General features: G+C 35.1%; 1 protein-coding gene across 3 annotated transcripts in view; it reads right to left on the bottom strand.

The window, feature by feature from the left end:
- LOC118203536 (uncharacterized) overlaps positions 1-26,669 on the bottom strand; it is a 145,358-nt gene that overhangs the window by 91,146 nt on the left and 27,543 nt on the right. For all 3 annotated transcript variants that reach the window (XM_085825343.1, XM_085825340.1, XM_085825341.1), the window contains one exon: positions 22,388-24,080. In XM_085825343.1, coding sequence (XP_085681469.1) covers positions 22,388-24,079 — 1,692 coding nt within the window. In that variant the 5' untranslated portion in view covers position 24,080. The remainder of the gene's footprint in view (positions 1-22,387; positions 24,081-26,669) is intronic.

Below are 26,669 nucleotides of genomic sequence, written 5' to 3'. Positions count from 1 at the left end.
AGACCTAATATCGGCATGACAAGCTTACTGGCGGGAATAATTTTATGCCGCAGATAAACTGCTATCAAAAGAATCAGCTAGTAACATGGCCTTCAGCAGGCGGAACACGTTTTGATTCTACTATCTAAAACTTTCCTTTCAATACGATCTTTTTCTATCTTATTTGAATACGCGCGAACTAGAAATTAGCATTCTGGCACGAAAATGGAAAGCGAAAAAGACAAAAAGCTAATTAATACAAAATAACTAGTTAATAAAAATAAATCAATACTTTACAACAGAAAAGCGATCTATTTTTCGCGTAGATTTTGAAATCAGTTTCGAGAGCAATCAAGACTTAAGTCTCCATATGAGGGGCGAAACATTAAAAGAAACGAACGGAGCAAAGCGAAAATAAAGGGAAAATAAGCGAAAACATACTCTGTCGTTTAAAGTGTGAGGTTTAATCGCTAATACTTTCATTCCTTCCACCATCGCCAAAACAGCTGGCCCCACTGGGGTAAGCTGCTCTTCAACCTGTTGGATCCCGTCGATAGAATTAAAAGAAAACAAAAGAGAGAGAGAGAGAGAGCTTAGTATTGTGTCTTCCGGGAATTACATTCAGAGCTTAGAGCTGTATCATCCTTCACTGATTACATTCAGAGCTTAGAGCTATATCGTCCGAGAATTGACTACGTTAAGTGAGGAATACTGAAAGAAGGACCAAATCATGGAAAGAAAGTGTATGGTAGAGACTGTTCAGACTAAGGGGGAAACGTTTCACTATTGTGGCACACGTTAGGCATACAAACGTAATAAGGAAAGGGTATAGACACAGGTACAGCTGTAAAGATGAAATCTGAACAAATACATTACAAATCATGAAATCCATCAAATGAGTGCTAGATTAATCATAATAGTACACATTATTAAAAACAAAACCAAGCAAAACAAAAAATCAAGACATAAATTAATATATATACAGAGCTGGCTGCTGACGGCACAGTGTCGAAAGAAGTAACTCCATGCTGTCAGCACTACTCTTAGCAATGTTAGTGTACAGTCTCTAATGCGGCTGAGCGCATATTTATTCTTAATTGTGTTCTCGATCCATGGCAGCGTATTGATTACAGCTGGTCTTTTTAAATGTGAATTCGCTGTGTGGAAGCAAGCATACAGATAGTGATCTGGGTCACAGTACTGCCACAAATACATTTGCCGCTGTCTCTTAAGCCATATCTATTAAGATAAGACATATATGGGTCATTGTGTTAGGTGCGAAGAGCCGTTATTTAAATTCTGGTTTACCTTTGGATAAAAATTATGGAACCTTCTGCCTGTGGTGCTCGACTTGCAGTAGTTTTGTCATTATTTCATTATTTCACGTTTTAAAGTGGTTTTTCAAATATGAGTTCGCAAAGGGCACATTAATGCTACTCACATGGGGCTTGTTAGCTGCGCTTTTCGCAATCACATCTGCTGCTTTGTTTCTGTGGAAATTATTTTCATTAATTGATAGATGGCGCTAGCGTTGCGTGTTAACGCGACGCAACGTGCCTTCTGAATTTCCATAGACTCTCCACCGGCAGTTCGATATATGGATGTCTGATGGTTCGCACACTATTTGACTAGGAACACTTCGGTTCCTATTTGATTTCGATTTTCGATTATGAAAGCATATAGATTTTTTTTTTCAACTGAACCACCATATTTTGATCAATGATCTGTAAATATTGTACATATTAAAAGTTACATTTTAAAAGTGATTGATGTCGATTTATAGATCTTAGAATATTTTGAAACAGCTGGTGCATTAGGCCGTCAAGAATTGGATTTAGCACGTTGCAAGTGTGCGAAGTCGGCAAAAAAGGTAAGACTAAATTTTCTAATTTGTAGAGTAACTATGGCGGAAGAGTCTGTTGTTAAATTAAAATCGAAACGCAAAGTTATCAGGACCACCGTGTCCAAGATTCTAAAAAAAATCGAATCGGAGTTGAATAAAGAAGAAATTGATACAAGTACATTAGAAGAAAATTTAGATCAATTAATCACGAAATCGAAAGCTCTGAGTGAGTTAGATGCTGTGATAGAGCGTGACTTGAAATCAGAGGCGGAAGAGTTTGAAACAGAAATTCTATCTTGTATCGAATACGAAGAGAATATTCAGTTATGGCAATTCAGAGCAAATAAAAAATTGAAAGAATTAAATAAAGTAACAAATTCGGATAATGAAAACTCTCTTAACGAAACTAATTCTAAAATCGAAAGCAATAAATGTACGCGTCTGCCAAAGTGAACCATCGCTAAATTCTATGGAGATTATACCCAGTGGACAAGTTTTTGGAACTCTTTCAAGGTTGCAATCCATGATAATGAATCTTTAACAAAGATCGAAAAATTTAATTATTTAAAATCGTACTTATGCGGCAATGCTGCAAACGCGATAGAAGGTTTTTGCATTTCGAAACCAAATTACGATGAAGTTGTCGAAATACTTAAAAACAGGTTTGGCAAGAAAGATATAATTATAAACTCACACATGCAAAAACTTCTGAATCTTACCCCAGTAACCAAATCCAGTGACACTTTAAAACTTCGCAAACTTTGTGACACTATAGAAACTCAAATACGCAGCTTGAAATCATTAGAAGTCACACCGGATAAATACAGTTATATGTTCATTCCAGCCATAATGAAAACTCCGCCATCTGATATAACCTTAGAATTCAATCGTAAAACGGATTCGTCATCTTTTTTTAATGTTGACGAATTATTGCAGTTTGTTCGTTTAGAATTGGAAAGTCGCGAGAGAAGCCATCTTTTGCTCTCCACTCATAAATCAGAAATCACTTCCTGTGTTTATAAAGAGAAGGGTGGGAAAGGGAGTATCGTCCATTCCACTCAGCAGCTGCTGGCGCCGGTTAAAGAAAACAAAACTACTAATTGCTGTCTATTTTTGTAATACATCCAAACATGTTACTGAAGACTGTGAATCACTGACAGTTGATGAGAAGAGAAATTTATTAGGTAAACATGCCCGATGTTACCTTTGTCTGAAATTAAACCACCGCCTAAAGCAGTGTCAAAGCGATCTCGTCTGCTCCAAGTGCAAAGGTCGAGATAACCGTTCAATATGCTTTCGCGCTGAGAAAGAAGTAAATGAAAAAAATAAAAGTATAGAAGATTCGCATGTTCTTTCAGCATTCTCACGCAGCAAAATTAAAACTATTTCACTTCAAACGTGTCGCGTAACACTTCGAACAACTACGCAGTCGGTTTTAATTAGGCTCTACTGGATTCAGGCAGTATGCGTTCCTTCCTAAGAAAAGAAATCGCTGATAAATTGAAGCTTCCTGTTATTCGAACAGAGACTCTTTCGGTATTTACGTTTGGAAATAAAACACCCATCAGAAAAACATTTGACGTTGTTAAGATAAAATTACAGAACAAGGAAACACCGAATTTGAAAATCGAAATTGAAGCTCTCGTGACTGAAAAAATTTCAAGTTCTGATTTACCACCTCCTAATCTGGATAGACACATTTTAGGCAAATAGTTAGAAGGTTTACAACTCGCAGATTCTTGGGATTGCAAAGAAAAAATTACTCTTTTGATAGGAGCTGATCATTATTATGATGTAGTAACTGGAAAACTTAAGCGTTTAAACAAACATTTAGTAGCTGCTGAAACGTTATTCGGTTGGTCTCTGCTAGGTTACACTAAAGGTACAACACACACGTCCACAGCCTTTAATATCATAGTTGAGGAAGATATAATATCTGATCAGATAAAGAAATTTTGGGAGCTTGAAAGTTTAGGTATAAAACCTGAAAATGAATTATCTGACCCATTAGACAATACCATTGTAGGGTTTATATTTATTTTAACTAACATTTATTTTAAGTTTAAGATATCTTTCCTGTCAAGCCTTACTTTCCCCTGGAATTGCCAATGCCAGAGTATGTAAATTTTAGTAGAACGCGCAAAGTATTCAAATTGTCAGCGGAAGTAATTTGAGTTAAATAGAAGGGAAACAAGATCGTAAGTGTGCTTTCTTGCTTCACGAGCGTGAAGGTGGCTAGATAGAATTGAAGAACCGCGTGTTTCGGCCTGTGTGCTTGCCTCGGCAGATAGTTGAATCTTTCAACTTAATATTCAGAAAGTTTGCTGAAATATCAGCTGTATCTTAGAACGCGGTTAGGTTAGTTACGTTTAGAGAGCCTCGTAGGTAGTAACTTGTTATTATTCATTTTTAGTTTCTTATTTTTATTTTACCGCCGGGTCGGCGTAGTTTGTGAGCGTCAAGTGCACGCATCTGTAACTTCTAAAGTAAAATAAAAAGGGAGTTAAACCCTTCTTAAGAGTTTTGTGTACTTTCCAGTTCATAGCAGTCACTATTATTGTTGCGTGCAGGTTGGGGCCGCGCAACACCACATTGGCGCCCGAACACTTGTCGAACTGAAATGGCCGAAAACTGGATGAAAGCTTCTGGTCAAGTCCAACAACAAGAAATGGGAAGCCAATTGGAAGGATTTGGATACCTGGTCCAGACGATGAGAGCATCAATCAAGCCAAACGTCAATTTCGACGGAAAAAATTCGGTGGCAATATTCATAGAAGGCCTCGAAAACCATTTCCAGGTCTACCCTGTGCCTGAAAGACAAAACGTTGCCATTCCCACATCTGCACTAAGAGGACAGGCCTCGCTATGGTGGAAGAATATAGGCAAATTTTTATTAGGGAAATTCGAAGGCCAAACTTATACCTTTGAAAATTTCAAAAAATCATTATTAAAGGCCTTCCCCATAGCGAAAGACCGAGCAAAGCTAGAAGCCGAACTATATAGTTTTTTTTCAACGGAATATAGAAGAGTTGACGGACTTTATTCTGCGAAAAATTAAACTGACGGATATGCTGTATGGGAAGAAACCCGACGCGGAGATTATTGAAATAATCTTACCAAGATTGCTATCTGCTGTTCAAGATTACTTTGAAATTAGAAACCCAAGCCCATTAAGGAACTCTTCGAGTTGGCGGTCAAGTTCCAAAATCGCAGAATAGCGGAAAAAGCTAGAGGGGCATCGTATTCTCAAGTTCTCCGTAGACAATCCTCAAATGAGCAGACCAGAAACGCAAATCGCTCTTATGGGGGAAAGAGCTATCAAGCTAACTCATCGAAGCTCGAAGGTCAAGGCCCAAAAAGGAAATTTGAAAACAACAGTCCGCGTAACCAGAACGCAGAAGTTGAAAGGAAAGCTTTAAACGAGTAGAGGGGCCTGTAAAAGCGAGGGTCCAGACCCCGGAAGTTTCGAAAAAAACTCAAGAAGATACTTAAATACGGTCATCGTAAAAAACTCACAATTACCGATTATACAAATCCTGGTTGGCGATGTACCAGTAGAAGCCCTCATCGATACAGGAGCAGAAGGTAATTTTATGAGTGATACTTTTTTTAAGAAGAATTTTAATAAGTTACGATTATTTAAAAATAAAAACACAGAAATCATAGCAGCGCAAAGACAAACTTGTCAATGTATTGGCAAATTTTCATTACAAATACAAGTTAAAAACGAAAGCCTTAAGGTATTAATTTTTGTAGTAAAAAATTTGAAAAGTCCACTTATTTTAGGTATGGAGTTTTTAAAAGCCGCGAAGGCCAAACTGAATTTTCAGGAAAGTTCTATTGTGCTGGAGATGGATCGGAGGGTGGTGGAGCCAGTGGAACAACCGCAAGTCGACCTTAGCCATTTGAATGACCATGAAAGTCAAGCCATCCAGCAAGTGGTGAGTACTTTTTCGAATTTGTTTTCAGAACGGCCTGGTAACTGTCGAATTGTTACGCATGATATACAGTTAACTGCCGACAAACCCTGTAGGACTAAACCTTACCGCTATGATAAACAGAAAGAAAAAATCATCGAAGAACACATTCAGGAAATGTTAAAGAACCAAATAATAACGCCCATAAATAGTGAGTACGCGAGTCCAGTAGTACTATGTAGGAAAAAGAATGACTTTCATCCTTCGGATAAAAGGGCTTGGAGGTTTGCTATCAATTACAGAAAGCTTAATAGTGTTTCTAAATACCCAGTTTACCCTTTGCCGGTTATAGAGGAAATTAATAGAAAGATTAAGTCTACGAGATACATGACTACGTTGGACTTAACGTTTGGCTACTATAAATTTCAAAATTTATTTTTCTCTTATTCATTTTATGGTAAATTGTAAAAATCATATGTATTAGAATTTTGTAAATATACGTAAATACTTGAAAGTTATGTAAAAGTAGAATTTAGTCTAGAAGCATAAAATTTTAGATGCTAAAATTAAATACTCGAAAGAAATGAATTAAAGTTTAAGTATTAAACAGCAGATAAAATCATGCTTTAGAGAGAAAGCCTGCATGTCTAAAGATGAATGAGGGGGGAGTTAGAATGAATGTGGTTTCTAGGGTTCTCCATCTACACTTGAATTTTAAGAATGTTAAAATAGCTCATCGAGTTTTAGAATGTCGAATAAGGTGTGTCTATTTGGTCGTTGAATTCTAACAAATCATTGTGGTTAGGGGAAGTGTTGCAATACTAAAACACGAATATTCCCGTTTCACACCACACATGGTGGAGAGCCAGGGTAAAGTTAAATTCATGTTTGAATACGTGAATGAATGTGAATTAAGCAGTAATTAAGAAAAATAAAACGAACAAAAACTTTATTCAGTGTCAAGAAAGTGTAAATTATAATGTATTTAGAAAGATACTGATACTTATTCCTTCCAGATGCTGAAAGGAAGAGAGCAGATTGATTGCTGAAGTCCAGGAAAGGTTGCTGTAAGAAGAGAGAATTAAATAAGTATCTACAGAAATTTATCCTACCTTTTGTGAGATAACAGATTATTTTTATATAAACGAGGCTCTTAAAATTTAGTTCAGAATTGTGGAAACTTTTCAACAGGTCGTTTCTAAGACCTGCTTCCAAATTTACCAAATTCTGGCAGCGGCAAATGTACGGTTTATATTTATTTTAACTAACATTTATTTTAAGTTTAAACTATCTTTCCTGTCAAGCCTTACTTTCCCCTGGAATTGCCAATGCCAGAGTATGTAAATTTTAGTAGAACGCGCAAGGATTCAAATTGTCAGCGGAAGTAATCTGAGTTAAATAGAAGGGAAACGAGTTCGAAGTGTGCTTTCTTGCTTCACGAGCGTGGAGGTGGCTAGTTAGAAATTGAAGAACCACTCGTTTCGGCCTGTGTGCTTGCCTCGGCAGTTTGTTAATCTTTGTAACCGCGAAAGCCAAGCTAAATTTTCAGGACAATTCGATCATGCTGGAAATGGTTCGGAGGGTGGTGGAGCCAGCGAAACAACCGCAGGTAGACTTGCACCATTTAAGTGACCATAAAAGCCAAGCCATCCAGCAAGTGGTGAGTACTTTTTCAAACTTGTTTTCAGATTGGCCTGGTAACTGTCAAATTATAACACATGATATACAACTAACTGCCGATAAACCCTGTACGACTAAATCCTACCGGTATGATAAACAGAAAGAGCAAATTATTGAGGAACACATTCAGGAAATGCTGCAGAACCAGATAATAACGCCCATAAATAGTGAGTACGCGAGTCCAGTCGTACTATGTAGGAAAAAGAACGATTTCCCTCCATTCGGATAAAAGGGCTTGGAGGTTTGCTATCGATTACAGAAAGCTTTTAATAGTATTACTAAGTTCCCGGTTTCCCTTTGCCGGTAATGGAGGAAATTATTAGAGAGATTAAGTCTACGAGATACATGACTACGTTGGACTTAACGCCTGGCTACTATCAAATAGCTATGAGACCTGAAGGTATACATAAAACCGCGTTTATCACAAAATCGGGCACTTATGCATTTTTACGCATGCCCTTTGGGTTGTGTGCGGTACCGTCAACATTCCAGAGAGCTATGGACATTGTTCTAAAGCCTGTCCTAGGAAAATCGACTTTTAATCTATCTAGATGATATAATTATAACGAGTAGTACGTTGGAACAACACATTAAAGACTTGGAAGAGGTTTTTAAATTATTAAAAGAGGCCGGTCTTACAATTAACGCATCAAAATGCAAGTTCGCAACTAAAGAACTTAAATATCTGGGTTATAAAATTTCGCAAAAGGGTATAGAAACTCAGGATTCAAAAATAAAAGCCATCAAGAATCTCCCACCTCCCAACACCGCCAAGAAACTTTCTTCTTTCCTTGGGTTATGTTCTTATTATCGGTCGTTCATAAAACATTTTGCTAATATTGTTGAACCCTTGTTAGTAATTAAAAGAAAGAAAAGTAAATTCACGTGGACAGCAGAAGCAAATACTGCATTTGAAAGGTTAAAAGAAGCGCTCATCAATGCCCCTGTTTTGAAATTCCCGGAGGGGTACGAAAACTTGGAAATTGCAGCAGATACGTCGGACTATGCTGTAGGTGCTGTTCTCAAGCAAAATGGCCATGCTTTGGCATTTTTTAGTAAAACTTTGAACCCTACACAAAGGAATTATACAGCTACAGAGAGAGAAACTTTAGCCGTATTAATTGCTGTACACAAATTTCGAGTTCATTTCGGCAAAGCGCCAGTAACAGTCTTTTCGAATCATGCGGCTGTTGGTAGACTTTACTCGGGGAAAAACCTAACGCCCAGGTTAATAAGATGGGCTTTAAAGCTTTAAGAGTATAATCTCATAATTAAATATAAACCGGGTAAGGAAAACAAAGGTACTTGAAAGAACCCGAAAACTTTGAACACACAGATATCGATTCAATAAGAAATAGAGCAGAAAACTATGAAATAATAGATAATTTATCATTTTATACGAAAAGAACAAACGAAAATTCGAATACAAACCAGTCATCCCAGCCTCGCTTCGATTAAGTATTTTGAAGGAATTACACGACGCGAAAAGAGCGGGTCATTTAGGGGTCAGAAAGACTTTAAAAAGGGTACGCGAGGCGGTATATTTCCTGCAATTATACAAAATAGTAACTGCGTATGTCAGGTCCTGCAATCAATGTCAGTTAATAAATGATATTAATTACAGCCCGGCCGGGTACTTAAATAGCATTCGCGCTACATTTGCGAATGAAATTTTAGGCATAGATCTTCTTGGTCCTTTCCCCCAGAGTGAGTTAAATAAAAATCGTTTTCTTTTAGTAATTGTAGATCATTTTTCAAAATGGACACAGCCAAACCAGTCGCAGATGCTTTCTTACACAGATACATTTTAAAATACGGTGTACCGATAAAAGTCATTAGCGATAGCGGTAAACAATTCGTTAGCCAAGTATTTGAAAACATTTGCACTGGACTTGGCATACGCCATATCAAAATGGTTCCGTATAGACCACAGGCAAACATAGCAGAAAGAGTTAATAAAAATATTGTAAAAATAATTCGAAGTTATGTTAGCACACATCACAAGCGCTGGGATGGCTACATAAATGAGTTAGCTTATGCTTTAAGAACAGCAAATCACGATACTACGGGGAAAACTCGAGCAGAATTATTTTTAGGACGGAAGTTAATTTCGCCATTAGATAAATTATTCTTTGTGAAACAAAGAGACCAAGAGTTCAAACAAAAACATGTGCAAAAACTCATTGACCGGTTAAAAGCTCGGATACGGCAAGAAATAGACAGAAATTATACTATGATAGAAAACGCCGTGGAGCAGATTTTGTTGAAGTTGGGGATAAAGTGTTGAAGCGGAAATTTTCTTTATCAAGTGCTCCAGACAATTTTACTGCAAAGTTAGCTCCAAAATTTGAAGGCCCCTATGTAATTCAGGAAATCAAGGGAGTCGTATTGTACCTTAAGAACGAGATAGGGGAAATCTGTAAAGCAAGTCCCGACCAGGTGAAAAATATTATAATCAAAATGATTTTGAAATCCTTAAAAGTTTCTTGCAGGACTCAAGCATAAAAGAAGTAGAAGGTCCAGAAGTAACGTCACCCGTTCCACCACCCAAGAAGCAGAGAACTGAAGAGAAACCTCGCCCTTCTACAACCCATGCGACGGTACCGAAAAGAAGAAACGAAAACTTTCAGACTCCAGCATTTAAGAAAAACAAGAAAGCAATACCGCCGCGTAAAGAAACATTGGTAAGGAGGAAAACACCACTTACAACGTATCGCAGTAGAAATTCTACATCGAGGAGAACGCTCCCAGGGCCAGAGAGTCAGGTGCAAATAAGGCCGCCGTTCCCGAAAATAAAAAGACAGCAGGAGGAACGAAAAGACCACCACCAACAGAAGAAATTCAAGCATGACTCCAGACCGGAGGACGCCAAGACCAGCCGTCCAGGGGCGAAACGGAAAAGACAGCAACCCGACGACTACCACTTCAAAAGGCCTGCATACAGAGGGCGAAAAAGAAAAATCAACATGGACGAAACTCGAAAAACACAAAGGAGACAACTGACTTCGATGAATTCCATAACGTGGGAGAAGTTTTGCCAGAAGAGGATGTCGGAGTTCCAATCATCGAAAACTCAAAGATAAGTTAAAATCTTCTATAAATTTTTCTTTTGTTCCGAAATGTTATGCGTAAATACGAAGTTCTATGTTTTGACGGAAGTCAATTTGTCTCGGTTGAGACTTAGTTTTGTTTTACTTTATTTAGCTAAGGCAAAAGTATTATTTTCTTTATGTATAAAATCTAAGAACAAGCAGTTGCTGTTGGTCGAAAGACTAATTCTGTTATGTTAAAGCCAAAATTTGGCCGAAAGTAAAATAACTTCGTATTCTTGTATTAATGAGAAATTTAGTTTCAGTGCCGCCAGCTTGGCGAAGAATGCGTGAAGTAAAAATTTATTTTTCTCTTATTCATTTTATGGTAAATTGTAAAAATCATATGTATTAGAATTTTGTAAATATACGTAAATACTTGAAAGTTATGTAAAAGTAGAATTTAGTCTAGAAGCATAAAATTTTAGATGCTTAAAGTAAATACTCTAAAGAAATGAATTAAAGTTTAAGTATTAAACAGCAGATAAAATCATGCTTTAGAGCGAAAGCCTGCATGTCTAAAGATGAATGAGGGGAAATTTAGAATGAATGTGTTTTGTAGGGTTCTCCACCTACACTTGAATTTTAAGAATGTTAAAGTAGCTCAACGAGTTGTAAAATGTCGAGTAAGGTGTGTCTATTTGGTCGTTGAATTCTAACAAATCATTGTGGTTAGGGGAAGTGTTGCAATACTAAAACACGAATATTCCCGTTTGGAGAGAGGTTGGAGACATGGTAGAGAGCCAGGGTAAAGTTAAATTCATGTTTGAATACTTGAATGAATGTGAATTAAGCAGTAACTAAGGAAAATAAAGAAAGTGTAAATTATAATGTATTTAGAAATATACTGATACTTATTCCTTCCAGATGCTGGAAGGAAGAGAACAGATTGATTGCTGAAGTCCAGGAAAGGTTGCTGTAAGAAGAGAGGGTTAAATAAGTATCTACAGAAATTTATTCTACCTTTTGTGAGAAAGCAGTTTTTTTATGTAAAGAAGGCTCTGAAATTTTAGTTCAGAATTGCGGAAACTTTTCAACAGGTCGTTTCTAGGACCTGCTTCCAAGTTTACCAAATTCTGGCAGCGGCAAATGTAGGGTTTATATTTATTTTAACTAACATTTATTTTAAGTTTAAACTATCTTTCCTGTCAAGCCTTACTTTCCCCTGGAATTGCCAATGCCAGAGTATGTAAATTTTAGTAGAACGCGCAAAGTATTCAAAATAGTCAGCGGAAGAATTCTGAGTTAAATAGAAGGGAAACGAGTTCGAAAGTGTGCTTTCTTGCTTCACGAACGTGGAGGTGCCTGGTTAGAAATTGAAGAACCACGCGTTTCGGCCTGTGTGCTTGCCTCGGCAGATAGTTGAATCTCTCTACTTAATATTCAGAAAGTTTGCTGAAATATCAGCTGTATCTTAGAACGCGGTTAGGTTAGTTACGTTTAGAGAGCCTCGTAGGTAGTAACTTGTTATTATTCAGTTTTAGTTTCTTATTTTTATTTTACCGCCGGGTCGGCGTAGTTTGTGAGCGTCAAGTGCACGCATCTGTAACTTCTAAAGTAAAATAAAAAGGGAGTTAAACCCTTCTTAAGAGTTTTGTGTACTTTCCAGTTCATAGCAGTCACTATTATTGTTGCGTGTAGGTTGGGGCCGCGCAACACCACACCATGATGAAAAAATTCGAATCGGAAATTTTATACAGAAATTCTCGTTACAAGGTTAGGCTGCCATGGAAGTCGGATATACAATATGAGTTACATGACAATAAAGCGATTGCGCTGAAACGATTTGAGAAACTTGTAAAGCGATTTCAGAATAACCCTGAACTCTTTTATTCGTATCAAACAGTTCTACAAGATTATTTACAACAAAACATCATTGAACCAGTTCCAGACACTGTTGATAGTGAATCTCAAATCACATTTTATTTGCCTCGCAGAGAAATCGTTCGTAGTGATCGAACTACTAGTAAACTACGTACCGTATTCGACGCGTCTTCACATGGACCTGCTGAAATCTCGTTAAATGACTGCTTGCATATTGGTCCAAATTTGTATACTGACATTTTTGAACTTCTGTTGGCCTTCAGGCTTCATCCTGTAGCATTTACAAGTGACATAAAGCAGGCTTTTCTTCAGATAGAAGTAGATGAGAAGGACAGAGATGTAACGCGTTTTCTTTTTACTAAAAACCCATTCGATGATCCACAAAATTTTATAATTTATCGGTTCACACGTGTGTTATTTGGCGTAAATAGCAGTCCGGTTTTACTGGCTGCAACCATTAAACACCATTTGAAACAATATGAGAAAACCTACCCTGCCACTTGCGAATTTCTAAATGATCACATTTATGTAGATGACATCATTGGTGGACACCAAAACGTTGAACTTCCTTTCAATACCAGTTTAGAATGCGTCAACATTTTTAGAGATGCTAGTATGATTCTACATAAATGGCACACCAATTCTCAAGAACTGTGCGAATTATGGATTAAAGAAGGTATTGAATCCGAGGAATCCAGTCATGTTTCAGAAGCTAGAAATCCTCCATTGAAAGTGTTAGGAGTCGCTTGGGACAATCAAAATGACATAATTTACTTTGATGTAAAAAATTTGATAACATTTCTATAAAAACAAGTTAATACTAAACGTTTTGTCTTACAAGCAATAGGACGAATTTTTGATCCTATAGGTCTATTATCACCGTTTGTACTTAGAGTCAAAATCCTATTGCAGCAAATTTGGACACTTGCTTTAGATTGAGATGATGAACTACCAGAAAATTTATGTTTTGTTTGGAAAACATGGTGCAAAGAAGTTTCCAATTTAGACGAAATCGGTATTCCACGATATTATTTTTCTACAATCGGTAATAGTGATGTGGAAAGTATTGAACTGCACTGTTTTTCTGACGCTAGCAAAAAGGCGTATGGTACAGTAGCGTATCTCCGTATAATTTCTAGCAATGAACAAATATTTACGGCTTTTGTTGCTTCAAAGACTAGAGTAGCGCCTTTAAAACCGCTCACCTTACCTAGTTTGGAACTAATGGGAGCTCTTTTGTCAGCCAAATTAGGCACTAGCATCACTAAAGTTTTGAAGTTACAACTTTCTTGTTTTTTCTGGACTGATTCGAAAATTACACTTTTCTGGATAAAAGACTGTGCAAAGAAATTTAAGCTTTTCGTTAAAAATCGTATTCAGGAAATACAAAATTTGACATCCCCAGAAAATTGGCATTATTGCCCCGGTAAATGTAATCCCGCTGATTTCGCTTCGAGAGGAGCTAAACTTCCAGAGCTGAAAAACAATCCTATCTGGTTTCAGGGACCAGAATGGCTTAGAATGTCATCTGAATTGTGGCCTCGACAGAATGAAGAGAAACCTGTCACTGAAGAAGAATTAGAATACCGTAAGAACATTAATGGTATTTATGAATTTGTGTGCACAGCAGTTGAAAGGGTAATAGACATCTCAAAATATAGTAATTTAAGAAAATTGTTGAGAATAACTGGTTGGATGAAGCGATTCATTGGCAAAATTAGGAAAACAAACCATTTGACAGGTCCATTAACGACTGAAGAAATAGTAGATGCCGAAAATTATTGGATTCCATCTGAACAAGAACGTTTTTATCCGAAAGAAATTGAGTCTCTGAAGAAAGCGAATAAAGTCGAAAAGAAATCATCCTTATATCTTTTTAACCCATTTTTAGACCAGAACGGGATACTTAGAGCGGGTAGAAGATTAGAACATTCTAGTTTGTCACATGATGAAAAACATCCGGCAATTCTTTCAAGAGACTCCTGGCTAACGAATTTGATAGTAGAAAGTGCACATGTTAAAATGATGCATGGATGAGTAGCAACGACCTTAGCTGAAATTCGAAGTCGCTTTTGGATCCCAAAAGGACGTCAATTTATCAAGAAAATAATAAACAAGTGTCTTATTTGTAAAAGATATTCATTGAAGTCTGCTAACCAGACCACTTCTCAACTTCCAGAAGATAGAATCAATGAGACACCACCATTCTACGTGTCTGGCATCGATTTTGCTGGACCGATTTACGTAAAAAACATCGAAGGAAGTCAAAAAGCCTATGTAACATTATTTACATGCGCTATCACTAGAGCCAAACATCTGGAACTTGTACCGAATCTCTCTATAGATTCTTTCTTGATGGCATTCAAAAGATTCACATCTAGGAGAGGCAATTGTCGAGTAATTTATTCGGACAACGCGAAAACTTTTAAAAAGGGAAAAAAGGAACTCGAACATTTCTCTAAACTATTGTCGAATGAGAAATTCCAAGATTTTCTGTCGAATGAAAGAATCAGTTGGAAGTTTATAATAGAACGAGGGGCTTGGTGAGGAGGCTTCTACGAGAGATTAGTAAAATCAGTGAAAGAGTGCTTACGAAAAATTCTCGGTAAAGCTTTACTAACGTTTGAAGAATTGTCAACGGTTTTAGCACAAATGGAAGCTGTTTTGAATTCTCGTCCTTTGACATATGTATACAATGGGCACAAGGAACCGTTGCCACTGAAGCCAATCAATTTTTTGATTTTTGGAAACAAAGATTCTACATTACCTATCAACTTTAATTCCATTGTTAAAGATGGCTCTACCAAGTCCTCTCTGACCAAAAGAAAGATTTATTAAGATTTATTGGTTAGGCAGTTGTGGACTAAATGGAAAAAACAATATTTAATGGATCTTCGGACAGCTCATCAATTAAAAAATCCTAACGTTTATGATGATCTTAAAGTCGATGATCTTGTTTTAATTGAAGGCAACAATAAGTGCAAACTTTTGTGGAACTGTGTCAGAGTGATAAACGTTTTTCGTGGTCGTGATAATAAAGTTCGTTCTTGTGAACTAAAAACTGCTGATGGAACAATAATAAAACGACCAGTTCAATTATTATATCCTTTGGAACTTTAAAAAACATTTTTATTGTTTAATAATATGAATATGATTGAATATGTTTTATGCAGTTGTTTATTTTGATAATTTAGTTTCATATGATTAGATTAAGAATCGTTTAAATTTACTGAGTGTCAAATTATATTTGATGATAACATACCTTTTTTAGAATTTAGTATAGTGATTATAATTTGAATATATTTTCTATTCATTTAATATACTTAACAATTGTTTTATAATTATATGTTAAAATACTTATTGATATAAATTTGATTGTAGTTAGATTGATGTGAACTCTTGACAGAGTTCAGGTGGGGAGTGTGTGGAAATTATTTTGATTAATTGATAGATGGCGCTAGCGTTGCGTGTTAACGCGACGCAACGTGCTTTCTGAATTTCCATAGACTCTCCACCGGCAGTTCGATATATGGATGTCTGATGGTTCGCACACTATTTGATTAGGAACACTTCGGTTTCTATTTGATTTCGATTTTCGATTATGAAAGCATATAGATTTGTTTGTCAACTGAACCACCATATTTTGATCAATGATCTGTAAATATTGTACATATTAAAAGTTACATTTTAAAAGTGATTGATGTCGATTTATAGATCTTAGAATATTTTGAAACAGTTTCCTTTCATCCTCGTATGGGCTGGAATCCATTGAAGCGTGGGCCTCAGACTTACAGGAATCAAAATGAATAATTTTTGTATGACTTTCACTACAGAATGTGTACTCCGGCCGACTTGGATTGTCTGTAAACTTGGCACGTCTGTGTATATTACTTTGTACGCTTCATTGCTAACATTAATGTTCAAGAGCTGCTTTTAAGGCTGGAGTTTTTCCTGAAATACTAAGTTATGGGAATCAATCTTCTTAGCCCAGGAATGGACTGTGAGGTCATCGTCCATTGCATACCAGGCACGGCGGTCCCGAGCTCTCCTTTGGAGCCAGTATAGACGGTTGTGGATTGTAACACAAGTGGGGGATTACACCTTGCTCCTATATCGGAGTCTGCAGGGTGGCAAGGAGAGTGGGAATGGAATTCTCGTAGTCCAAGGATATATATGTCTTGTTCCAAATAGTAACGTCTTGTTTCACTCTGATCGCTCTCACCACAGCACTCTCGCTCTGTACTACTAAGTGCCGCGGCTGAAGACCTGCCAATACATTTAATGCAGTTGTTACAGAGGTACGGAATCCTCTGCAAATGCCCAGAAGAAATGGTCTTTGCGCCGAGTTCAATGCTTGTTGCATGTTAGTCGTGACACTGACGCCTTATATGGAGACTCCATGAAGTGCTATGCACTCAGTGACGGTGGCATAATTACAATTAACACAGATCTGACAAAAGCCATTACATTACTAAAAACTACATTATTGAAAAAAATGGCTGTTAGGACATTCGATTACTATTATTATTACTTTGTTTTATTTTTCATTTTTCCCTTGGAGCATCGTAAATCTTGAGGAGCAAATAAAAACAGGGCAAAATATATATTCAAAATATTGAAATATTTGGAACAAAATAATGTAGTATTTTGTTTCTTTCAAATGGGTAGACAATTACTCATCTAGCATTGGTTGAGAATGGCCGAACTACCAGTTATTTAGCCGAACAACATTCCTCAGGATATTTCGCAAGAGGTAGATCAGCAATACATTTTCAGAAAAGGAGAAAAGAATACTCCCTCTTGCAGGTTGTCTCGTTATGGACACTTACATTTCTCTGATTGACTTTCGGCGAGCCCCTCGTATAGGCGTCTCGAACCGAGTAAACGGACCTGTAATCTGACAGATTGTTTACACCAATCAGATCCAGAATGACAACTCGTCTCGGTTTGTTTGCAAAATGGATATCGACATAACAGATGCAGTACCTGAAGTTTGCGAAGCAGTTTCTAACGAATTAATTTCTGTTCTAGGGAGGGAAAAAGAAGAAGAAAGAGAAATCAATACGTGACACTGGGTAGCTCGCCGTGATGAATTGGGAGCATTAAATCAACTTTTCAATGAACTTCAGGACGAGGATATCCAAAGTTACAAAAACTTCATATGGTAATCGAATGGGTAAAGGATAGTTTGAAACTTTAAAAAAATACGTTCTTTCGAGATGCTCTGCCAGCAAAATTAAAACGCAGATAGCGGTTCGGTTTCTGGGAATAGGTGACTTCCACAGTTCTCTGCAATATTTATTTCGAATGCCAAAATTCACAATCAGCATATTTATTCCAGAAATGTTTGAGGCCATTTTCTGTGTATGAGGTTTAGCGAAAATAATTAATTTTTTCCTTAAACTCTCCAACTCCAACACCCGCAAATTTTAACATGTTAATAATATGCTTACGCTTTCTGTCGGTGATTTTTATTTTAATACTTTCGCGTGGTCGTTTGAAAACAAAATTTAATTTCTTCTTCAAATATAAAGGAACGTTTATAAACAAAATTTCAGAATTTTAGATTATATTTTATTAAGTGTAATTGGCCATGAGTAAAAACGGGTTTTTCGAAATTTATATAAACAAAATCAAATGTTTGTCCTTTCATTAATTTTTTAATTGAAAATTGTATTTTATTGGGTAGTTGAATAACATATAATTTCATTGCTTTTTTATTAAAGAACATTCAGAAATAAATATACTTAAAATAAATGTTTTGAATCCGATACCCTAATTTAATTTTCTTCCGTGTTTTTTCTACTATATCAAAAATCTAAATTCATTCAAATCAGTAGTTATATGTAACTCAAAAATAAGCGACATAACGAAATACAATCAGCTTTGAAACAACTTAATATCAAACAGCCAAAAGGTTCTAAAAGGATGATTTAATAAAAATATTGACTGAATATATAAGAAAACAGGAGAATGTGAACATGCTTTAGTTGATTTACTGAATTTAGATGTAACAGATCATTCAAAAAAAAAAAAAAAAAAAAAAAGAATTAATCAAGAAACCTAAAAAACGTAATAAAATTAAGAAAATATTTGACTCTTTTGAATTTAAAGTATGACAATAAAGTAAAAAAAAAAAATTACACCAAAAACCTTGCTGTCAGACTGACTGACTCGCGTCCTATTTATATAAGTGGAATTTTGAATCCTTATGGGTTATATGTTGATAGAAAACAAAAACAATTTATCAAATATCCTAAAAAAAAGAAGTAAAATTAAAAAAAAAATATTAGATTCGTACAATTTGAAATTTAATAAAAATACTAATGAATTCGAATCTAAAGATACTAAAAAATCTTAAAAGTTTATAATATGGAAAACGTTTTTGAACCAGATTATAAAATTATAAATTTTTATCAGAAAATAAAAAAAATTTTTTTTTTTTAAATATGGTACTTATTGGTATATAGGTGCACCTAGATAAGAGCCAGTGCACCTAGTAACGATTTTTTCAAATTGCAAATCAGATTTTTTTTTATATCTTTTTTGAAGAAATTGCATCATTTTGAATAGTTTCATTCTTTTAGAAATGTGGATTTGGTAACAGTTTTTCATTCAATGCTTTGTATACTCGACTGCTGAAAATAAGAGATAAAATGCTGCTTTTTTCCTTTTGATTTTTGGACACGCACATCGCAATCTTCTTATTCTGATGCGCATGTGTCTCGCGAGGAACAACAGAAAGAATTTCCTTTTTTTCCCTCTCTCTCTTTATTAGCCAATCATGGCCCACCAGCGGCCGAGCGGTAAAGTCGCTGAACACTGGTACTTCGGTCCGAGGTTCAAATCCCGCGAACGGGCTGGCTGTATGGGCGTTTTCGTGGTTTTCCCATGTGTAACGTGTATACGAGCCAGTTTTCCTTAGAAAGTCCTCCACGAAGGCATCCCTCCTCTTAGGCAGATAGCCCTCGAGGCTTTGCCATAATCACATACGCACTTTATTAGCTAATGGCAAAGAGGTTTGTATATTTTGAATTATGTCATCCACAAAGCACAATTTTGATTGGTTATTGCTTCTGATCATAGTTTCATTCCTTTAGAAATGTGGTTTTGGCAATAGTTCTTCATTCATTGCTTTGGATACTGAACTGTTGATTGTTTTCTCTTGAAAATATGAGATTTATTGCTTATTTCATTGTAATTTTTTATTTTATTTTTTAATTATATATAATTTTAATTATATAAAAAGTTTTACACGATTTTTTTAGGGAAACAAAGTTTTTAACTTCCTTCATACCATTTGAATTCATAAGATTTTGCAACGGGAAGTTGGTTAATTTATTTATTAGGATAATTAATATTTGTATTAAGGGATATTGCTTATTTCATTGTAATTGTATGTGTATTGGGGAAAAGTGCACAATCGTCCACTGCTTGGCGCGTTTTTAAGAATTGCACATACTAGGTATCCATATGCACATTGACCTATTTTCACTTAAAAAAAAATCACAGAATTACACAAAAATTACATTGCGCACTCCCTTGACTTTATCCATGTATACATTGACCTATTTTCACTTATAAAAGCCAAAGCAAATTGACAAAAAATCCAATCCTTCTTACTCTTGTAAAACGCGTCAATCAAATAAATGGGCGATTCTGCATTTTAGCCGTGTATTGTTATATGCAATACCTTTTTTTATAATTTTTTTAATATAAAATTGTTCTTCAGAGTAAAATGCTGCGCAAGTTTTAAATTTAATGTTTGGTGTTCCTTTTAGGCATTTTTCCGGTACACTTAAAAGCCAGACGAAGGTTGGCCGCGTGGCTGCTAGTATTATAATATAATATATTAATTGCTAGAATAATCTCGTGCGGCCGATTTAAAAAGCTATAAAAGTCAGAGAAAGAACACCTCAGCTCAGTTTTGTTTAGAAAACTGCTGTTGTTTACTGTAGTGAATTCGCGGTGAAATTGGATTAGCTCTCTCTCTACGTTTCTCTATTTTGAATTAGTTCTGTTGAACGTTTTTAGTAGTTTAAAAGATAACTACTGTAAGATATTGGGGTACTGTACGAATATCTGAGAAAATTTAAGCATTTTGTTTTATTTGTTGTAATAATAAAAAATTTTGTTCATTTTTCATCGGACTTGTGCATTCAATTCATAACGACCCTGTACGCACGCAACAATACTTTAAAATATTTATTTTAGACAAGCTATCGGAAAAAATAAGAGGTAAAGTTGATATTATTACCGACTGTCCTGGACTCTATCAACCCTATCATCCTGAAAAGATGTCCACCCAAGATGCATTTGAAGTGTATCTAGATTTTTAAACCCTAATATTGAATATAAAGAATTGGATATAACTGAATGTGTATCTCAATTTCACGTAATTGAATTACCAGAAGGTAGACGTTATTTAAAAATACTGAATGATGAAGATGTATCCAACAAAATAAGCATTTGCCAAATAAAAAATAATGATAATATTTGTTTAGATAGATCCATATATTTAAGTATTTAGAATCCTGATCTTTTATGTGAAAAACTAAATTATAAAAAATTAACTAAAAATTGTTTTACGTCTCTACATATAGTAAAAGAAAGAGTCTGTGTGTCTTTCTTTCATGCTGCGCGTAAGCTAATAGGCCCAGGGCTACGAAATTTGGTACATAGGTGCATCTATCTAGACAAGAGTCAGTGTACTTCGAAGCGATTTTTTCAAATTCGAATCAGATTTTTTTTTTTTTTTTTAAATTTTATCTTTTCGATTTTATCTCATCATTTTGAATAGTTTCGTTCTTTTAGAAATGTGGTTTTGGCAATAGTTTCCATTCAATGCTCTGTATACTGGAGTGCTGACTGTTGAAAATATCAGATAAAATGGCTGCATTTTTTCCTTTTGATTTTTGGACACGCAACACGCACATCGCAATCTTCTTATTCTGACTCGCATGTGTCTCGCGAGGCACAACAGATAGAATATTCTTTTTTCCCCTCTCTCTCTTTCTTTATTAGCTAATGGCAAAGAATTTTGTATATTTTGGATTATGTCAAACAAAAAGCACAATTTTGATTGGTTTTTTTTTCATCTGATAGTTTTATTCTTTTAGAAATGCGGTTTTGGCAACAGTTTTTTATTTATTGTTTTGGATACCGGACAGCTGACTGTTTTCTCTTCAAAATATAAGATTTATTGCTTATTTCTTCGTAATTTTTTATATTATGTTTTAATTATATATAATTTTAATTATAGAAAAAGTTTTGCATGGTTTAGGAAACAAAGTTTTTAATTTCCTTTACACCTTTTGAATTCTTCAGATTTTGCAACAGGAAGTCGGTTAATTTATTTATTAGAATAATTAATATTTGTAGTAAGGAATATTGCTTATTTCATTGTAATTTTGTTATATGTAATATTTTTTTAAAATTTGTGGTTCCTTTTTATATATACAGTTGCTTTGCAGAGTAATGAGAAAAATGTTTAGAACAAATCTTTATTTTAGAGTTTCAGCCTAATAATATACATGGATTGTGTAATAACAGAAGATTTGTGGACATGCTAAGGCTACTTGCGGGATTACCAGAATATAAACGCTCAAAGTAATATTTAACATAAGATATTCCTAAGAAAATGTCCGTACATAAGTTATGGCTTAGCCCATCGACTCACCAGAAAAACACAGCTAGCAAAGGCTAAAGCCGATTCAAGTAAATTTAGAAACTGGGCGAAAATAGCATTGAAACAGTCAGCAGTTGTTGCCAAATGCTCTCTCCTAAATTCAATAATTTTTTATTATATACACGAATTAATTTGCATCCTGGTGAGAACGGGCGAAAGTAGAAGTGATAGGAAGGGCAAAATGATAAGATAGTTAGTTGGTTAATAAACATAAAACCAAACAAGCTTTATTTCATTTTATTTTGAAATTTATATTTTGTTTTAGGTTATTTACTCTTCTGTTTTAAAATAAAATGACAGCACTCCGAACTATTTCTAACAACTTAATTTTAAAAATGCCATACTTTAATCACCGAAGAGCACTTACCTCATTTGCCAGTTGAACGGAAATCTTTCCAATGCCTTCGGAGAAACAGTAAGGTTTGAAATTTGCTAAATCAATTCCGTCTTCAATATCATCCTCAGTTCGAATATGGCTTGGATCTAGCGGAACTGAAATAGCATCCTCTGTCTGTGAAAAACACTGCCCCATTCTAACCATGTATTTCGAAACAGAACGAATATGGGAAAAGTCTCCCATCCATTCTCGTATATCGCTAACAGTGTTTCCATTTCGATCTCTAGCATACATCCATACGCCATGGTCGCGTATCTGCGAATTAGACCACGCCAGAAATTCATATAATCTCTTTCCAATACGAATACCTCCAAGCATGGGTTCTTTTACTGCCGACTGAAGTATGCATGGTTCGGCATAAGAAGCACAATAACTTAGTTTCTTCATATTATCATCTCGGAAGGATATTCGTAACGCATATTCCGAATCGAAATTACGTAGAACCCTATTTTCAAACATTATTTCTGGAGGCCATAAAATTTGCCTCGTAGGAGTCAATGTAATACGGCGAATCATCCTCGATTTTAAAGGCACTATATAATGTATATAATTAATTTCATCTTTACTGTTCAAATAATGAGTGAACTGCTTTTGAACTTCGATCCATAAGTTAACTATCAGTCCAGAATCAACAGCTTTTAAAATATTTATTAGAGCATTCTCCAAACAGTCTCCATCTTTGTTGCATAATGTATCTAGACGAGTGATCTCGGCCTTAATATTTGTTGTCTGTTCAATCATAGTAAAGTTTCGTTTGATTATAGCTGTTAGTGTATATGTACAACCAAAGTGAAAAAAATCAATTACAGGATCAAGTGGGAGTTTTTTCCGTCTTGATGTGACGTTTAAATAGTGAATAGGCTTCTCACTGCAGCGGAAGTGTATTCTACCGATTATTTCTTTAGCAATGTCAAGGTCATTTATTGAAAGTTTCAAAACGTTAGATCGACCCAAAGTATCAGTATCTATTTTACTTCCATTGGAAGGAAGAACTCCTGCGCGATGATCCACACTATACTCTTCATTTGTGTCATTGCACCTCTTTTCTAACCTAAATATTAGGAAAGGGTTGCATAAATCCAAAAACATTTCGCAGGGACAAGAATCTATATTGATAAATATTTTTCTGATATTATCATAACTCGAACGCATTTCGTAATTATTATACTTTATCCGAAGATTTCGTGTATCATGATAAAAATCGACTTTATAAAAATTCAAATTTATCAAATGATGAATATCAAATGATGCATACTCAAGAAACAGGCCGTTATGAGGTAGTACACCAAAAGAAATATTACTGTAGGACACACGGCAATGACAAGATAATCTTCTGTTAATGAAACTATCATTTTCATACAGAACAAGAACTGGACAATGGTTAGGAAGATACTGATTTTTCCATTTCTCACAGAAGTCTTCGTATAAGACTCTTTTCTCAAGTCTCATATTATCATGGAATATAGCTTGTACGTGAATACTTAATTCTTCGACTTCAACATAATCTTCATTTTCAACATTTTGCAAATTTACAAAATTTAAGCTATTTACAACTAAACCACATGCTTCGATTTTTGGCGTTATTTCTTTAACGCAAGTTTCCAGTTTCACCTCTTCGGATGTCTGCTGGACGATAATTATTCTGAAATTCATTTCAGTCATCCTAAAAAAAAAATATGTACAAACATAAGTATATTGAGAACATTAATTTTAATGTACAATAAAACACTGATGCATCGTATCGAAATAATCGTTTTCAAGCATATATTTCATTCGGCATTTTTGATACAGCAAAGTTTTACATACATAACGCTACTTATTCTCGCATCCATAATTCCCTGAACTATTATATTTATTTAAGGCAGAATTTATAAGCAGAGAAATCGCTCGAAATAATTACACATTAATCACTTGAAAAGCTCTTTCGCGACGCAGTATACCCCCCCCCCCTCAACAGATAAAATCGTTTGAGGAAAAAACTTGAAAGTAATTTATATATGCATTATTCGGATTTTCTCTGTGGATTTTAAATATGATAATAAAGTGATGTAGTAAAACTTTGCACGTGGCCTTGAATTCTGCATTCTTGCTTTTGGTGTCTTTACAAATATACTACTTTTTTGCAAGTTACAATAAGTTTACTTCTTAGTGTTCCCTGTTAGTTGTAGAAGTTGCGCGCCTCCAACTTGCACGCAACCAAGAGGTGACTGTTGAAACTGGATAAATGACAGAGTCTTGCTAAGGGTTTAAGGGAACGCAACCTAGAAATTTCTGCCGGTTTTGAATCACCCAACTTCAAATGCGATTTATAGAATGGAAGTTTTACCACAAATCGCCCATCTGAATTAACCGAATGAGTGTTTTGAAAATGTGATTCCCAAAATTCTTCCTCGGGTGTCAGAAATTCCTTTTTCCCAACATCGACAATATCCTCCATTTCCCAGAAACGGTTAAGTTCGTAATCAATATTTATATTATCTTCTAGCTTTATGAAGTGTGAATTTGCTGTTTAGGGACCTTCCATATTATTTCCGACCTTCCCAGCAATCACCCAACCGAAAATTGTATTTTGAGCTACAGGCTCATTTTTCGAACCATATATTCCAGCCACATCTTAAAACGGAGAAAAAATAATCAGCTCCTAAAATCAAATCAATTTCTTTGGGTTGAGCAAAATTCGGATCCGCTAACGGAATAGATTTAATGTATTCTATATGCTTTACATTAATGACTTGTTCCGGCTATGGCAAAGTTAACCTATCCAAAATGTATGCGTTAACATCAATTACTTCATTATTTAACTTTGACTGAATTTTAAAATCAACAGAACCACGAATTTTGGAAGCTGGCACTTCCGCCAATTCCACGCAAAAGTAACCTTTGATTTGTTCTTTTTAATCCCAATCTTCGAATAGCTCGTTCAGAAATAAACGAACTTTCACTTCCGGAATCCAATAATAATTTAATTTCGATAGTTTCGCCACTGGATAAAAATGCGAGTGCGAGAACCGTAGGCAAAATCGCCGAGTTGCAATTTTGAATCGTATTACTAACTACCTGACCTTGACCCTCGCATGATTCATTCGAAATTCTCTCTGGAGTGCTTTCGTTTTCATTGGCGCTGTTAAAAGCTGTACGTTGTTAGCTTTAATATCTTCATGCTACAAACTATTATGCGTTTTTGAATTACAGAAATTACACTTTAACTGTGGAATTACACTTTTTTGATTAGATGTGAATTTAAACATAAAAAACACAATCCTCGTTTTCGTACAAAGTTCTTTCTAGCAGTAACATCCAAATTCTTAAATTTAACGCATTTATATAAGGCATGAAGTCCGTTACATTTCGAACATTTAGTATTACTAAATTTAGAATTTTGTAACGTTTTAGAACTAACATTACTATTTTTATCAACAACTTTAGCTTCCGCTTCTTTATTTATGATAATTCCGAGAGAAGAACACCTTAAATTTATAAATTCAAAAAATGATTCCAATGTAGGAAAATCATCTTCCGCTGTTTTCTGTGCCCATAACTTTCGAGTTTCTGAATCTACATTTTGAAACAACATAAATATTAACCATGGATACCTAGAAGTTGCTTCGTCACCAAGAGCTTTTAAACCTCTGATAACTTCATCGGAAGTATCAGTTAATTGTCGTAAATCAACATTATCAACCTGTGAAATACATTTTTGATCCATAAATGTTTTAATTAACGATTGTACGATTTGTTTCTTTTTATCGTACCTAGCGAGCAATTTTGCCCATGCTTCTTCATAAGAATTATTTGATAACGGAATATGTTTAATTATAGAAGCTGGTTCATCAGCAAGTGATCCGATTAAATACTGAAATTTCTGTATATTCGATAAAGAAGTATTATGCACTGTTGCAACAAACAAATCTTTAAAATTCATCCAGTCATTAAAGTTACCCGAAAAAATAGGAATATTTAACTTAGGTAACTTAAATAAAGTTACTAATATTAGAATTTTCTGAAACATTTGGCACATTAGCCACATTCAATAAATCTAATAAATTTTGATACTGAAGTTTCAAACTAAAATACTTCAATTCAAAATCTTCAATTTCTGACTGTTCCTCTGGTAATTGGGCATCAAATTTATCAAAATCTGAATAAATCCTTTCCAAGCGCTCCAGATGCAAAATTACTTCATTTTTAGATAAATCGGAAGAAATAGTATTCTAAAGCCTTGTGAAGGCCGCTTTTGCCCTACCACGCAATC

This window comes from Stegodyphus dumicola, chromosome 10 (assembly GCF_044657685.1).
Source record: "Stegodyphus dumicola isolate Sdum_Otavi_A_Nest chromosome 10, ASM4465768v1".
NCBI lineage: Eukaryota > Metazoa > Arthropoda > Arachnida > Araneae > Eresidae > Stegodyphus > Stegodyphus dumicola.
Note: the sequence above shows the minus strand (reverse complement) of the source record. Positions and strands in the feature narration are given on the sequence as shown.